The sequence below is a fragment of the Schistocerca nitens genome, chromosome 2 (genome assembly GCF_023898315.1).
Source record: "Schistocerca nitens isolate TAMUIC-IGC-003100 chromosome 2, iqSchNite1.1, whole genome shotgun sequence".
Classification (NCBI taxonomy): Eukaryota; Metazoa; Arthropoda; class Insecta; order Orthoptera; family Acrididae; genus Schistocerca; species Schistocerca nitens.
In genome coordinates, this window is record NC_064615.1 from 525,004,217 (window position 1) to 525,019,252 (window position 15,036).

General features: G+C 40.7%; 1 protein-coding gene across 1 annotated transcript in view; it reads left to right on the top strand.

Annotated features, from left to right (window-relative positions):
* The window catches only part of LOC126236511 (esterase E4-like), a 99,727-nt gene extending 85,150 nt beyond the window's left edge, over positions 1-14,577 (top strand). Inside the window, exons 8-10 of the mRNA XM_049945876.1 lie at positions 8,993-9,146; positions 13,884-14,013; positions 14,184-14,577. Coding sequence (XP_049801833.1) covers positions 8,993-9,146; positions 13,884-14,013; positions 14,184-14,367 — 468 coding nt within the window. The 3' untranslated portion in view covers positions 14,368-14,577. The remainder of the gene's footprint in view (positions 1-8,992; positions 9,147-13,883; positions 14,014-14,183) is intronic.
* Positions 14,578-15,036: the final 459 nt, after the last annotated feature.

The window sequence follows — 15,036 nt, forward strand, 5'->3', positions numbered from 1 at the left end:
GAGGTATAAGTAGGGGGAAGCAGTATATTCGATACCTCATCCAGAAACGCACCCTCTCGAAACCTGGCGAGCAGGCTACACCGCGATGCAGAGCGCCTCTCTTGCAGAGTCTGCCACTTGAGTTTATTAAACATCTCCGTGACGCTATCACGGTTACCAAATAACCCTGTGACGAAACGCGCCGCTCATCTTTGGATCTTCTCTATCATGATCATGTTGAAAACTAGACATACAGGGATTTCAGTGAATGAGTTCCCGGCTTCAAAATCAAGTATCTCGTATACTAAGATCGATAGACGGGTGCAACAAACGTACGTTGATTGAGAAATCTGTAAGAATTTTGTACAGAAATCATACACAAGTTTCCAAATATTTGGGAAAGCTGCTAACACATGTCACTGTACACTGTGAAGTTCTAACAGTATCAGCGTGGATACCTAAACTTGTCCTCTGCAAGCAGTCATTGTACCACATCACAACCGTTTCGGAATGTCCACCACTAGCAGTAAAGAGGTGGCGCAAGCCAACAATGAAATTGTCATCACATTCTATAGTGTATTGACGGAAATGCATTCAGATGTCTCACATATTACCGATTGGAGCTCGTCCGGCGTGGTGGGGCGGTTCCATTAGGCAGTCTCTTTCGATATGCTCCACTAAAAGAAGTCACAAGGAGTCAGATCGGGCGAATTTGGAGGCCACTCCATCTCTTTGCAAGTAAAGGGTGTTCAAGAAGTTTTTCACGGTCGTCTCTAACTTATTTACTTTTTTCAGGAGGAGAATGAAATTTTTTGTGAAATACTCGGAACATTTAGCTATACAGTGAGCCTACTCAATGTAGCCTCCATCAGCTGTGACGAATCTGGCCCACCGTTCTTTCCATGATGTAAATGCACTTTGGTAAAATTCTGGGGATTGACTTTTACTTCATCGTTTGACACAGGAAATAAGGTCTTTCTCACTATCAAATGTTTTACCGCACAGGTGGGCCTTCAGACGAACAAAGAGGTAAAAATCAGACGGAGTCAAGTCCGTACTGTAGGGAGGATGAGGAACAATTTTTCAACCCATTTTCCTGAATTTCTCCTGCGTCATAAGGGATGTATGGGGTTTGGCATTGTCGTGGTGGAGTCTGATGAGCTGACCCTGAAGCTGTGGTCTGTGGGTGTTGATGGCACGTTGCAGCTTGTCAAACGACAAACAGTAACAGTCCGGATAATTGTGGAGCCAGGTTCGAAAAAGTAAATGAAAATGACACCACACTGATCCCAGAAGATGGAGGCCATCACCTTTCGGCCTGCTGTTTGTGAAAGTCTTGGTTTCTTCTTCCGAGGGGAACCTGGATGACGACACTCCATGGATTGGGTTTAGCTCTCAGGTTCCGACAAAAACAACCCTGTATCATCCTGGGTAATGACGCCGTCAAAACACTGTTTCCACTCTTCAGTAAAGGTCTTCAGGAGATCCTCGCACACATTTTTCCTCATCGTTTTCATTTCTCTTGTCAGTAATCTAGGCACCCAACGTGCACAGATTTTCTGTGCCCTAGTGACTGTACCAGTGATGCCACACTACCCAATGAGAAATGAGTCATTTCATCAAGCTGTTGTGCAGTCACACATCTTTCATTTTGGATGATTTGATCAATGGTCTCCTTATTCAGATCACTCACTGCCGTCGATGGTCTATCGCATCGTCGATTGTCCAGTAGAGAGAAATCACCTTCTTCAAACCTCTGCAACCACCGCTGGACACTGCTGCGATCCACTGTGTCCTCCCCATAAACAGGGAGCAACTTCCTGTGAATCGATGTGACAGAGTCGCCGTCGGTCTTGAACTCCATCACTGACCGTTCTCGCTACCTGACTTCTACTTCACGGTCCATTATGGCTCACCTGTAAATAAAAGAAACTACTTTTCCATACCAACTTATACCTAAATGTTCCAACAAGTATGTTCACAAAAAAATTCATTCTCCTCCTGCAAAAAATAAAAAAAAATTAGACGACTGTGCAAAACATTTTAAACGCCCTTTATAAATTTGCAAAAATACAACGCAATGACTCTATTCCCGAAGTATTCATGAAGAAAGCGAAGCACCTGTTCCTTGCGATGTGAACTGGCCTCATCTTGCATGAACCACTCGGTGCCTTTTCGATACTGTAAAGCCAGCTGTGTGACGATATATTGTCCCAAAATTGCAACAAAACATTCATTAGTGATGATTTCTCGCACTGGAAAAGGGCCAGTAATACCTGTGCTGCATACTACAGCTTAAATAGTAAACTCCGGAGAATACAGTGAGTTCGCTTCACACAAATAGGAATTTTGGGAACCCCACAATCGCTAAAGTCGCAGAGCCATTCAGGTGCTCGTACTTTATCTGTGAACCAGATGTCTCCAGAATCAAATCTTTCATTGTGAACCATTGTCAGAATGTGGTTTGCAAAGTAAGCTGCCTGTTGCACGGCTTGTACAGGTGTGGTCTGGCAGCTTTGTATGTTGAGTGGAAACATGTGTAGGCTCCGTCTCAGTATTTTCTGCTTGCCGAAACGCTTCAAACCAATCTCTGCTCAATTCTTCGGGTTGCTCTCATTGGATTTCGCTGAATAATCATAGAAAGGTTGGCGACGTTTTTAGGACTAAACAGTAGTTTTCCTAGTGCCAATATTCCTCGCTACAGCGCCGGCCGCGGTGGTCTCGCGGTTCTAGGCGCGCAGTCCGGAACCGTGCGACTGCTACGGTCGCAGGTTCGAATCCTGCCTCGGGCATGGATGTGTGTGATGTCCTTAGGTTAGTTAGGTTTAAGTAGTTCTAAGTTCTAGGGGACTGATGACCACAGCAGTTGAGTCCCATAGTGCTCAGAGCCATTTGAACCATTTTGAACCTCGCTACAGCATCAACCATGCAGCCAGTCGGTCGGAATCTGGCGAAGAATTTGCGAATGTTTTCGTGTCGGATTCTTTTAGTACATTCAGTCGCTTTTGAAAACTGCGCCTTTTTGCGACAGGAGTGTGTTTTAGTCTGTAGTACTCCAGCACAAGAAAAAAACATTGTTAAGCGGAATACATGATTTCAGCCTCTTCCTTCGGTTCGTTAACCTGCTTCAACGTTTCAGCGGTGGAACTGCTCCTTCTAAGCTACGTAGCACTATGTATAGGCACTACACAATGCAGTTACAGCGCCATTTGGTAGCAGCTTTTCGAACAGTTTCGTAACTTCCGCATAAAATTCTTTCAGCTTTCAAAATAAACATATCGTTTGTTGCACTTAATTTTCAAGATGTCTAATTCTGAACTCAGGGACTCTTTCGCTTGATACCCGGTACTTGTCAGTATCGCCTGGCTTATAAGCAGCTCCCTCAACGACGAGTTAATAGAAAAAAAGGGGCGGACATCCTAAAACTTTTGTAACTGATGCCCCTTAATAAAATATGTTTTTCAATCTAGGAACATCTGTTTAGTGTCTTAGCTTAAATATTCTGGAGTGTTTATTACACAAATTATCTCCAGTTTTTATTTTTAAATCCATTAGCACGTACAGAGACCACTCGTAAAGAATGTGACTTCGAACTCTCACAATGGGTTTAGAGAGTGCTAAAACACTGGCGTGAGCCATTCGCTTGCAAAAACGCGTATCTTACCACGAGAGGTATCAGATTGATAATCTGTTTAAGGTCTAAGAGAGCAACTTTTGTAAAGCAAAGGAACAAAATAACGATATAATAAAACGAGAATACACATATTCTGTTGTCGTAAAAAATGGTTCAAATGGCTTTAAGCACTGTGGAACTTAACAAAAAAATGGCTCTGAGTACTATGGGACTCAACATCTGTGGTCATAAGTCCCCTAGAACTTAGAACTACTTAAACCTAACTAACCTAAGGACATCACACACATCCATGCCCGAAGCAGGATTCGAACCGGCGACCGTAGCAGTCGCGCGGTTCCGGACTGAAGCGCCTAGAACCGCTCGTCCACAACGGCCGGCTTGTTGTAGTAAGTTGTTGCTATATTTACCCCTGCTTAAAATAGTTGCGCTATCTGAAAAACAGACTTTTCACGACTATTTCGTCTTCCAAGTACAAGTGTGAGCTTTCAATGAAGTGGTCAAAGCAATGTGGAACAGAACAACATGCGCAGCTTACTAAATACAGTTTTTCACGTTGTGGATTCAAGCCGACCAGTACCGAACTCCACACGAGTTACATTTTCAGATGATGGTACTGGTATGTCAGTATCATAACCTGCCTTTCACCAAACATATTGTTAGATAGGCCTGTACTTACACATATCTCTCTGTTCATCTTTTGCTCTGGCCACTTAATTGAAATCCCACACTTCCACTTCGAAGACTGAATAGCTGTTTAACACTTTTAGGCCAGTAGAAAAAAACTTGTTGTTCAAATTGAGCACTTATTTTAGAAGAGTGAAATGTAGCAACAAGTCATGACATTGACAAAGAAGTGTTTTTATTCTATTATATCGATATTTCATTTCTTTGTTTTACCAAAGTTCCTGTCTTAGACATTTAATAAGATGATCATTCAAATATTTTCCGTGGTAAGACGCGGTTTTGCATGCGGATCGCTTATACCGCTGTTTTTAGTGTGAGGGGTTTATATTCTAAGCACATTTCGTGTGTATGTGAGCGGTAGAGGTCACTTATTTCTGTTCCCAGTAGCACTAAAGCCTTTCATACCAATGAAATTTCTTTTAAATTTATTATATAAAGCTACAGCATACGAACTGGCTATAGCATATTACAGTTGAACTGGCAATGTTTTCGTTGAGACTGATTATCCTGTTACTATGCGAGTGCTGTGTCTAAAACGTTGGTATTGTAAATAACCAGAAACTCTTTTGCTTTGTATTATTGTAAACGAAGGATCAGAACCCAATTTTCACTTACTTCATATGTTTTTTTAGCAGATCAGAAAATAGGTATCACTGCCCGAAACCGGTAATTCTGAGAACATAAAACAACGATCAACAACTGAAACTGCATTTTCTAATCATAATCACTTTTATGCAGACAAATATTCAAGTATTGTACAATAGGCCCTCTCAAACTTTTCACGGTGATACGTAGAGGAGCATTTCCGTCCAACCCCACTCGCAGAATCATTGATTTCAGAAACAGCGCTATTCCATGCCTGTTGATTTTGAGAAAAATGGAAAAATATGTTTATTTGAGGCTGTGTCAGTTTAATTATACTTTGTAAGATACATTTTCTAGTGATATCGAGACACCATTTTCAAGTGTTGTTCCTGAAATCAGTTGCTTCTCACAAATGCAGTTCCATGTTAGTCATCAGTTTATTTAAAAATTTATTGATTTGATCACAAAAACTTGTTCTGTGAGGCTACATGATAGGTTCTGAGCTCCAGCTTTATTGTTTCTCAATATCAAAACTATTTTAAGTTTACATACAAGTTCTAAACACCAACATTTAATTACTTAATACAGTCAATGAAATAGAAGGCTCTGTAAAATATTGCTTATCCCCACATTTCTTATTCATTGTAAGGATCTTTACAGGCCACTAAAACTCAGTTGTAGACTGCTCTATAAAAGGAAATGTGCTCTTCAGTGATACATGACTCCAGTTTCTTGCAGTCAGCTCTTTTATTGCCGCTTAATTAAACACAGTTTTCGTATGATGCAGCAGTGCGTAGAGCTACTGTTGTGTTTAAATCAATAAGTAAACGAAAAAGGTGCCTCAGTAGGCCTCCAACTATGGTCGCAGGTTCGAATCCTGCCTCGGGCATGGATGTGTTTGATGTCCTTAAGTTAGTTAGGTTTAAGTAGTTCTAAGTTCTAGGGGACTGATGACCACAGATGTTAAGTCCCATAGGGCTCAGAGCCACTTGAACCATTTAGTAGGCCTCCAATGTGCCGTTTACTTTGACATTTCCACTACACTCACTTCTGTATTCACATTCCATGAATTCTTATACAGTGAAAGATTACTTCTTATTTCCTGGGAGTACTTTACAGTTCACTGTTTCTTAAGACAGGATACTGCGTTTGTAATTTTCTAGTCACCAATTCTGAATGCTATAATTGTCTGTTGAAACAACTTTTTGTAAGGTACTTGCAGTAACAACAAGTACCACAAACTGCGTGTCATATAAATCCTGCCGACAGCTCATATTTTCTTCTTAATGACTGTGAAGTTCCTATCACATGGGAGGAGAGAATGACCACTGACCGGGAAACAATAACTAACTGTGACAAAACGCTTGGAAATTGCAACAGCCAGAGGAACCTTACGATAGTTTTATTCTTATTATGCCCTGGGTTATCCATTTTAAAATACTTCTAAGAAAGTTTTTGTTTGGTGGCAAATCATTTTGTGTGAAATCCAGTACAGCCTTCATCAGGACTCGTTTTTGCGACACCTTCATCGTAAATATAGAATTTTCCATGTCCTGTTTTGAGATAATGGATATTGAACACAAAAATTGAGTTGCCAGAGGTAGCATACTTCTTGAACTGGCACGCTAGGAAGGGACAGACTGTACATAAAAGCTATGGCAGTACCTGCAACATCACCCTCTTTTTAACATATTTCTTTTCCTTCACGAATAGGAGAAGAAAATTTTGAAGCCCAGCGTTTATGGTCCATCAGTTCTATAGCAGAACCATCTTGGGTTTTTCATTCAGTATCTTGTTTGTAATTGATATTTAAGCACTTCCCAAGTTCATTATTTGTCAGCTTCGGGACGACGAAATGTAAGTGAAAACCTTTCTTTTTTTCAGATAAGAGTCATATTTTACATTATTTGCTTGGGACGCCGTATTTTCAAGTGCTCACACATGATTTTGACATGCAGTTGCCTACCTAAATAAAAATGTCCCCTGGTGTCATAATGAGTAAGTTTTTGGGGTTAACCGGCCGAAGTGGCCGTGCGGTTAAAGGCGCTGCAGTCTGGAACCGCAAGACCGCTACGGTCGCAGGTTCGAATCCTGCCTCGGGCATGGATGTTTGTGATGTCCTTAGGTTAGTTAGGTTTAAGTAGTGCCAAGTTCTAGGGGACTAATGACCTCAGCAGTTGAGTCCCATAGTGCTCAGAGCCATTTTTTTGGGGTTAGGAATTTTGATATCAATAACCATGCTTATTTCTGCATCACTGATTTGATTTCCTGATGTATTTTTACCCCTCTAATTAGTAGTGGACTTTTCACAAGAAAGTAGATTCGTTACCTTCCTGACCCTTTGGCTCGTGACGCCAAGGATACATATGAAAACTTTCTTGCACACTTCTGATCGTCCAGTGCTGGAAGTAATGAAATATTGAAAGCTGTTGCAGCTTGGTTTGCTGTTAACTCCTTCCGGTACTCTTCCTCGCCTTCAAATAATTTTACCTATATAGTGTGCATCCTTTGATGTCAGGTCATAGAAACGTGAAAATATTTCATTTCTTTCCTCTTCAAGAATTCTTTCAAATCTTTACCGACTACATGCAGGAAGTCATACAGATACTTCAGTAACAAAATAAATTATTACTTTACTTCTTAACCTTCATTATCATAACATTACTTACTTGAATCTTCACCAATGTTTGCCGGCCGAAGTGGCCGTGCGGTTAAAGGCGCTGCAGTCTGGAACCGCAAGACCGCTACGGTCGCAGGTTCGAATCCTGCCTCGGGCATGGATGTTTGTGATGTCCTTAGGTTAGTTAGGTTTAACTAGTTCTCAGTTCTAGGGGACTAATGACCTCAGCAGTTGAGTCCCATAGTGCTCAGAGCCATTTGAACCATTTTTTCACCAATGTTTTTCTTTGAAACTAACTTTTCACTGTAGTTTCTGTAGTCTAAATCTTTAATTCGCGATCTTTCTATGATTCCACGTTGATACTAAAAATTCTTTACACCTTTTCCTCTTTAAACTTTCGCCGCCAATATCTACATTCATAAATTCCATCATGGTGTCTTAACATCGCATAATTGCGGAAATAAGGAGATAATATCAGGCAACAGACTAGCGAACGTTGGTCGTAGAAGTAGCACTAGACAGTGACTAGTGTTGTTTCTCCTCTGACGTAACTTCGGAATCTCATTTCTTCCACTAAGAGTGTTGGAAAAATGTTATTCCTGCATTAATTAGTTAGAGGGAGCGTCAGAACATGGCAATAAACTCTTAACTCAGAATCACAAAAACGTGGACCAATGTTGTTCCCGAATTCAGCTATTAACGTAATTAGCACTAACAACAAAACAACTGAAGTGCCACTATTATAAATGTAAGTAGTAATGACAAATAATAGAAACAATCGATTGTTTTCCATCAACACTGTATCAAATATGTTCTTTACTGAAAACCTAATTGAATTTAGTCAAGTTTTCAGTAAAGAACGTCGTTCTTTACTGTCAGGTGTAAGCAATATTTGAAAAAAGTAGTTAATCAAGATAAATGTATTTTTTAACAACTGTGTTAAAATAGAAAATTAAAACATGAACGATGAAAACAACCAAATTGAATTAGGTTATAAAATTGAAAAAATACATTATTAATTAATTTATTACTTACAATTTATTTATGAAAGTTACTTTCTCCTGAAGACTGGTAAACTTAGCTTTAATGAGATTTACTTTCAAACAATTTGAGAATTTGTCCTCATGACAGGCATTGCACTTTCATATACAGTAGACGTGTGCTGCCGCAAACCTCAACACAGCTAGTCCCCGAGCAAAATTGTCGGACCCTGATGGGAGTTGAACACACGACAACAGTTAATGATGAATTCGTCTTCGTAAACTTTTTTTCCTTCCAGTATTGTTCACACATGACAATTTACATGATGAGGTTACCAGCAAAGAGGGTCACTGGGACAGTGACGATGAAAATATGAACTGCTGATGACAGACAATTTACGAGAGTAAATACTTACTCCTAAGTATATTACAGAATTCTCTTGATCTATGAGAAATTGAAAACCTCAGTCCAGCGAAAAAATGCGATCAATGTATTTTCATGTGTTACAGTTACGGGGAGATTCCGTTTTCGTGTACACAGCGCTGGAAGTCGCCAGGCTGCATGCTTCAGTTCCTGCAGCGCCACCCGTCTACTTCTATCTCTTCGATGTCGACACGAAGCTCAACATTTTGAAGAAGATGTTCGGAGCCTCCAAATACAAAGGTATGAGTTTCAGGATACAATACTGTTTTACCATCTGGTAAATAAACGGCGCAGTTGCCATCGGCATTGCAATTTTGGCTAATAACTGTGTGTGTGTGTGTTTGAGTGTGAGTGAACGAGTGAGAGAGAGAGAGAGAGAGAGAGAGAGAGGGAGAAAGCAGCTCTGTGTTCTACGTTTCCGCGTTGGGATACTTCGCCACAAGAATGTAAATCCTCTAGACATGTAATCTCCGGCTACTATGAGTGTACGACAGAAAGTATTGTAAATCGGACATTATTATGATAAGCTAAGTAACTTTTATTAATTGCTGGAGTACACGTCAAAGGGAGACAATACTTGACTCTATTTTTCTGTGTAGTAACCAAGATATTAGAAAACCGCTGTGCAAACGGCCTCATCATTGGCATATCTCTTTCCCCAGCTGTTCTGTCAGTTGGCCGAAAAGATGGAAACATTATGGTGCAAGATTTTCTTTCCTTCCCGATCAGTATCATCCACGCTTTTGCGATCTTGGGCAGATCATTGGCACAATTTCCCTACTGTTGGACGGACATAACATTTGGTCGCGATGTACTGCCAGAGTTTCACGGTGAACCTGTAGGCAATTTAGACGTTTTGCTCACAAGAACCGTACTAGTTGGCGTACTTAAAATTTGCAGTACGTTTCTAGTTCAGGATCATTTCACTCCCACAGTGTGCTGCACCTCTTACTAGTACCGCAACAGAACTGTTGTCTATATGACACCTGAAACATGTACTCTATTCTGACAATACGCCACTGTTGTTGCTTCTTAGCGTGGGACGGCGTGTGTAACCTACTTTCTAAAGTTCTTAGATACCATCCATTCTCCTCTTTTGCAGTTGCCAGGTTATTTCTGCAGCTCTTCATTCAACCATACCTTGCCTGAGCACACTATTTACAGCAGCGATGCATTAACATTAAGTGACGGAACATTGCACTCCACATTGGTTCTTCCCCACACATAGTACCTCTCTTTATCCCATCTCTTCGCAAGTCCAAACTATAGATTACTTGGAGCACATACAAAAGAAAAATATATTCTCACTGGAGGAATGTTTCTTCTACACGCAACGACAAAATGTATTCCCAAACGTGCTTTGTTTAGGCAGTATATTGATATAGGCAATATATTGAGCAACTATAGAATTTATAAATCTTAGGCGGAATATTGCGTAAAATTCGTCTACCACATGCATAGTTGCGAGAACAACCGCCACCCCCCCTTCAGACCAATAATACGAGAGCTATCCACAAAGTACATTACGTTTTCGTTTGTGTCCGTTAGGGGCGGGGCTAGCGCGGCCGTCTTGGTGTCATGGCATTCCGCCGCTCAGTCGGCATCCTGCCGTGCCAGTGAGAGGTTCGTGCAGCACTCCGTTGAGCTACTGTGACAGTTTGAAATGTCAGCGTTAATTGAAAATGCCGCGAAGTGTGAAGTGCGTGCTGTAATAAGGTTTTTGACTGCAAAAAACTGTACACCGATAGAAATCTATCGGCAGCTTTGTGAAGTGTATGGGGACAACATAATCACTGAAGGTGGAGTGCGGCAATGGGTCATAAAATTTAAAAATGGCCGAACTAACGTTCACGACGAAGAGCGAAGTGGAAGACCCAGCATAGTGACTGCTGAACTTGTCGAAAAAGTCGATGCCGCGGTCCGTGAAAACCGTAATTTCACAATAACGGAACTCTCGATGAGTTTTCGACAAATTTCACGAAGTTTGTTGCACGAAATCATTATCGAAAAGCTTGGTTACCACAAGTTTTGTGCAAGGTGGATACCAAAAATCTTGACAGAGATTCACAAAAATCAGCGAATGGCTGCAGCGTTAACGTTTTTGGACGCTTACGAGAAAGATGGCGACTCATTACTCGATCGCATCGTTACTGGTGACGAAACATGGGTTAAGCATGTGAACTGCGAGACAAAATTGCACTCAATGCAGTGGGGACACACAAATTCCCCCGAAAAACCCAAGAAATGCATGCAGACAATATCGGCAAGGAAGGTGATGGCGACTGTCTTTTGGGACAGAAAAGGTGTGATTGTTGTGGATTTCCTGGAAAGAGGCACTACAATAAACTCTCAAAGGTATTGCCAAACTCTGCACAACCTCAGAAGAGCAATACAAAACAAGCGCAGGGAAAAGTTGGGCTCAAAGATCTTGCTGATTCACGACAACGCCCGGGCCCACACGTCAAATGCCACACGTGAAGTTCTCGAATCTCTTAAGTGGGAGTTGTTTCCTCATCCGCCGTACAGTCTCGACCTGGCACCGAGCGACTTCCACTTATTCCCAGCAATGAAGAAGTGATTGGGTATGCAGCGTTTTGATGACGACGCACAGCTTCAAGAAGAGATAACCACGTGGTTGAAGGCGCAGGCGGCCGAATTTTACGACGAACGAATTTCCAAGCTCGTCCATTGCTACGATAAGAATAATTCATTCGACTCATTATCAGATTACCTATATGCAGTTGATCTTTTGAACAGTGTTTGTGAATAGCATTATGATCGTGTTCTGTACTAACCACCAACAGCTTGCTTGCGTTACTCTTTGTTCTGTAAGCCTTCGTTGTATTTGTCCAAACAGTTCAGAGTGTTATGAAGAAGTTAGAGTTCAAATATCCAGTCAGAGAAGCTAGCAGATTTTAATTCTATTGATAACACATTATACATTCACTACTACAATCATTTCACTGGTGTGGGAGAATTCCCAGTACGACATAATTGCAATAGCAGCATATTGTACAGATGCAGGGATGACCTGATATGGTTGTAGGAGGATATGGGTATCTGAAACGATTTCTAAACGAAAGCGTTGATTAAAATATAAGACACATGCAATCAGTGTACGGAATAGACACAGGCGCGTGCAGGTTGCTCTGAGGGCAGCAGAAGCTAATTTTATGTCGGAATAAAGTCCGAACGAAGACATAGGAGAAGAATCACATGGTTGCTAGCTGACAGCCGAGGTCAGAGAGAGTTTGCTCCTGGAAACGAGGCTTTGGACGGCGACGAACAGACACCACGTGATATCTCACCGACGGCTCCTATTGGCTACCCGCAAAGGGTGCATAGCGGCTATGTTGTCAACAGATCACGTTCCACAGGAACAACCTCTGCTGAAGAGTGATCCTACTTGGCATGTAGTTCACGATGAATATTCTACTTTAACAAGTTAAATGCATAACTTAAATTAATGATCAATCTGGCTAGCCGACATTCACAATATTATATTGACAATAAACCGAATGAATTATTACCACCGAGTGAGCAGTTAGAGACCAAGGCCCTCAGCGTACTGAGCTATTCAAATGGAAATCGTTTTTGACGGAAGTTAGCCGCGGGTGGCTTGGGAGCTACTTCCTTTGTGATCAATTGGAGTGCTACACACGAATTCCTCAGTTTCTAAACGCTAAGTGCCTTTTTGGGAAGCAGATGAAATAAATTTTTGATATTTTTCTCTGACGCCATTGGAAACGCACATTCAAAGGTATTTATTTATCTGCTGAACTTGCAGTTTAAAATACTTTCACATTACCTAATTTTCCTTAGTATTGTCTCATTAACTAGTGTGACAAAAGTAGCGTTCGACCCGCAGTAAAATAATGTGGAAATGGCTGACATTCTCATCGTAAATTGATCTCGATGTAAATGGAATATTAAAGCGTGTATGTATTTGATTGCTCAGTTGTTACTATTCCTTCGAGAAAAACCTAGCATGGTGATAGTAAATAATCTAGCATCTCTGTAACACGTCATCAACACAGCGGAATATGTATGATTTATAATTAAAGCTGCTATCCACCAATTTTTTAAAAATTCTGACGTGATTGTCTCTCTATGCTGCAATATAGTTCGTAAAATTTCATAACTGACCAAAACTTTTTTTATCCTCTTTTGGTACGGATTTTTACATACCCTGGACCATATCCAAATATTTCTGAGATCTCCGCTACGATATATTCAACAGCGCTTCATTCTCACGAGTGAAACAAACACATGGCACATAACCACGTGAAAAGCTTGCCGTAAGCCTCTACTAATCGTTTACATGGTTATTAATTTTTTTTCTTTTCTAGTTCCTGGAGATGAGCTCATGTTTTTGCCTAGAAAAAAGGGAAAGTGAAAGCATTTAGTGTAATTGTTAGTAATATGAAAACTTTAACTAACTCACTTGACGAGTGCATAAATTAAATCTAAACTTTCATTTTATGTGGGAGAAAGGAACAGTTCTATTTTGCTGTTGCACAGATTCATCAGCCTATAAAAATAATTAGAAATCTGCCTGTGGTATGTATTTACGAAACAAGGGTTTAAGGGACGCGTTAATAGGGTGTATTTGCTGCTGTACATCACACAATAACGATGCTGAGGGGCCTGACGATAAAGCCAGAGCTGTTTCGAGATCGATTGTAAATAAATTAAAACACTAAAAGCTAAGTGGAAGAAAAGTTCTATGAGATGAGCCTTTGTTCTGTATAAATCGCATTCCTTTTTGTGAAACTTTGCGTTGCCAGATACACAGTAAAAATAAATCGCTTCGAGGATAAACAGATATGCACCTATCTGGGAGGAGGTTACTGTACTGGGTGAGTTTCCACATGAATTATGTTACCTAGCGGCACTGATCGATCGTGTTTCACCATTATGTGGAATCAGACATCAGCTTAAAGAAGTGACTGTGACAGAAAATGTTTTTATGTGCAGGAGCTTGTCACGGTGATGACATCCCGTACCTGTTTCGCTTTGGACTTCTCAAGCCCAGTGCACCGAATACTGTAGAGGGAAGAGTCATCGCCAGAATGACTAAACTCTGGACCAATTTCGCTAAGACTGGGTGAACTACTTACACTTATTTCTATTCCTTATTTACTTTTCATATTGAGTACAGATTTTTTTTCTGGTTTGTCTACTTTTTTCTCCTATGAACTGGTACATAATCGTCTTTTGGTATGCATTTAAGATGTGATTTCGTAGTTACATTGTGCAATTTCTCATCGTTTTCAGGAATCCAACACCAGGAGGCGACGAGATTATCCCCGTATCTTGGCCTGCGGTGAGTGCGGGCCACTGCCAATACCTGGAGATAACGAACGATGGACTTGCAATCAAGGAAAATTTGTTCAAGGAGAGGATGGATTTCTGGAATGCGCTGCATAAAAAGAAAGCTGGTGATAAGTCATCTACGTAGCCTCGCGCACCGAAAGTTGTCAATAATGCTCAATGAAAAGGAAACTAACACCTTTATGGAGCAAAAGACCGCAGTATCTGCATTTGTATTCAGGGCTCAAAACAGTGTCTGTTTGGTGCCGTATATCGAATTATGGTGTAATTATTATCGAAAATATTCCTTCGTTACCTTACTTAATACTTAAATAATTTTGTAAACCATTACAAAAAATAAATAAAATGTTTTTGTAGGTAGGACAGATCGCAGTAGATTTCATGTGATTGTATCCTAATTTCGTAAATCTGAAGCTTTAATGAGAATTCTTTTGCAGCTGGTAAGCTATCATCATTGCCCGCATGTCGCGGAGCACACGTTTCTCATCAGTTTAAGTCCTTGTACTTCTTTTAGAGTACTACTGACTGTGCCTCTGGCAAACAATTCACACACTAAAATAACTAACAAGGTTTCATACATTCATCTTGGAAAATAGATATTGTACTTTTTCCTTAGGACATACTCACTCTACATTGTCACCAGATCCCCGTATGTAAACAAAAACCCCCTCTACACCAACTGGGTAAGGTAGAAATGCTTCGAAACTCAATGCGTCAGGATAGATGGTGCAGAATGCATGATCGCTTGATTTCCCACGTATTTCTTTCTCCTAATTTATAACGAAATTATTTTAGT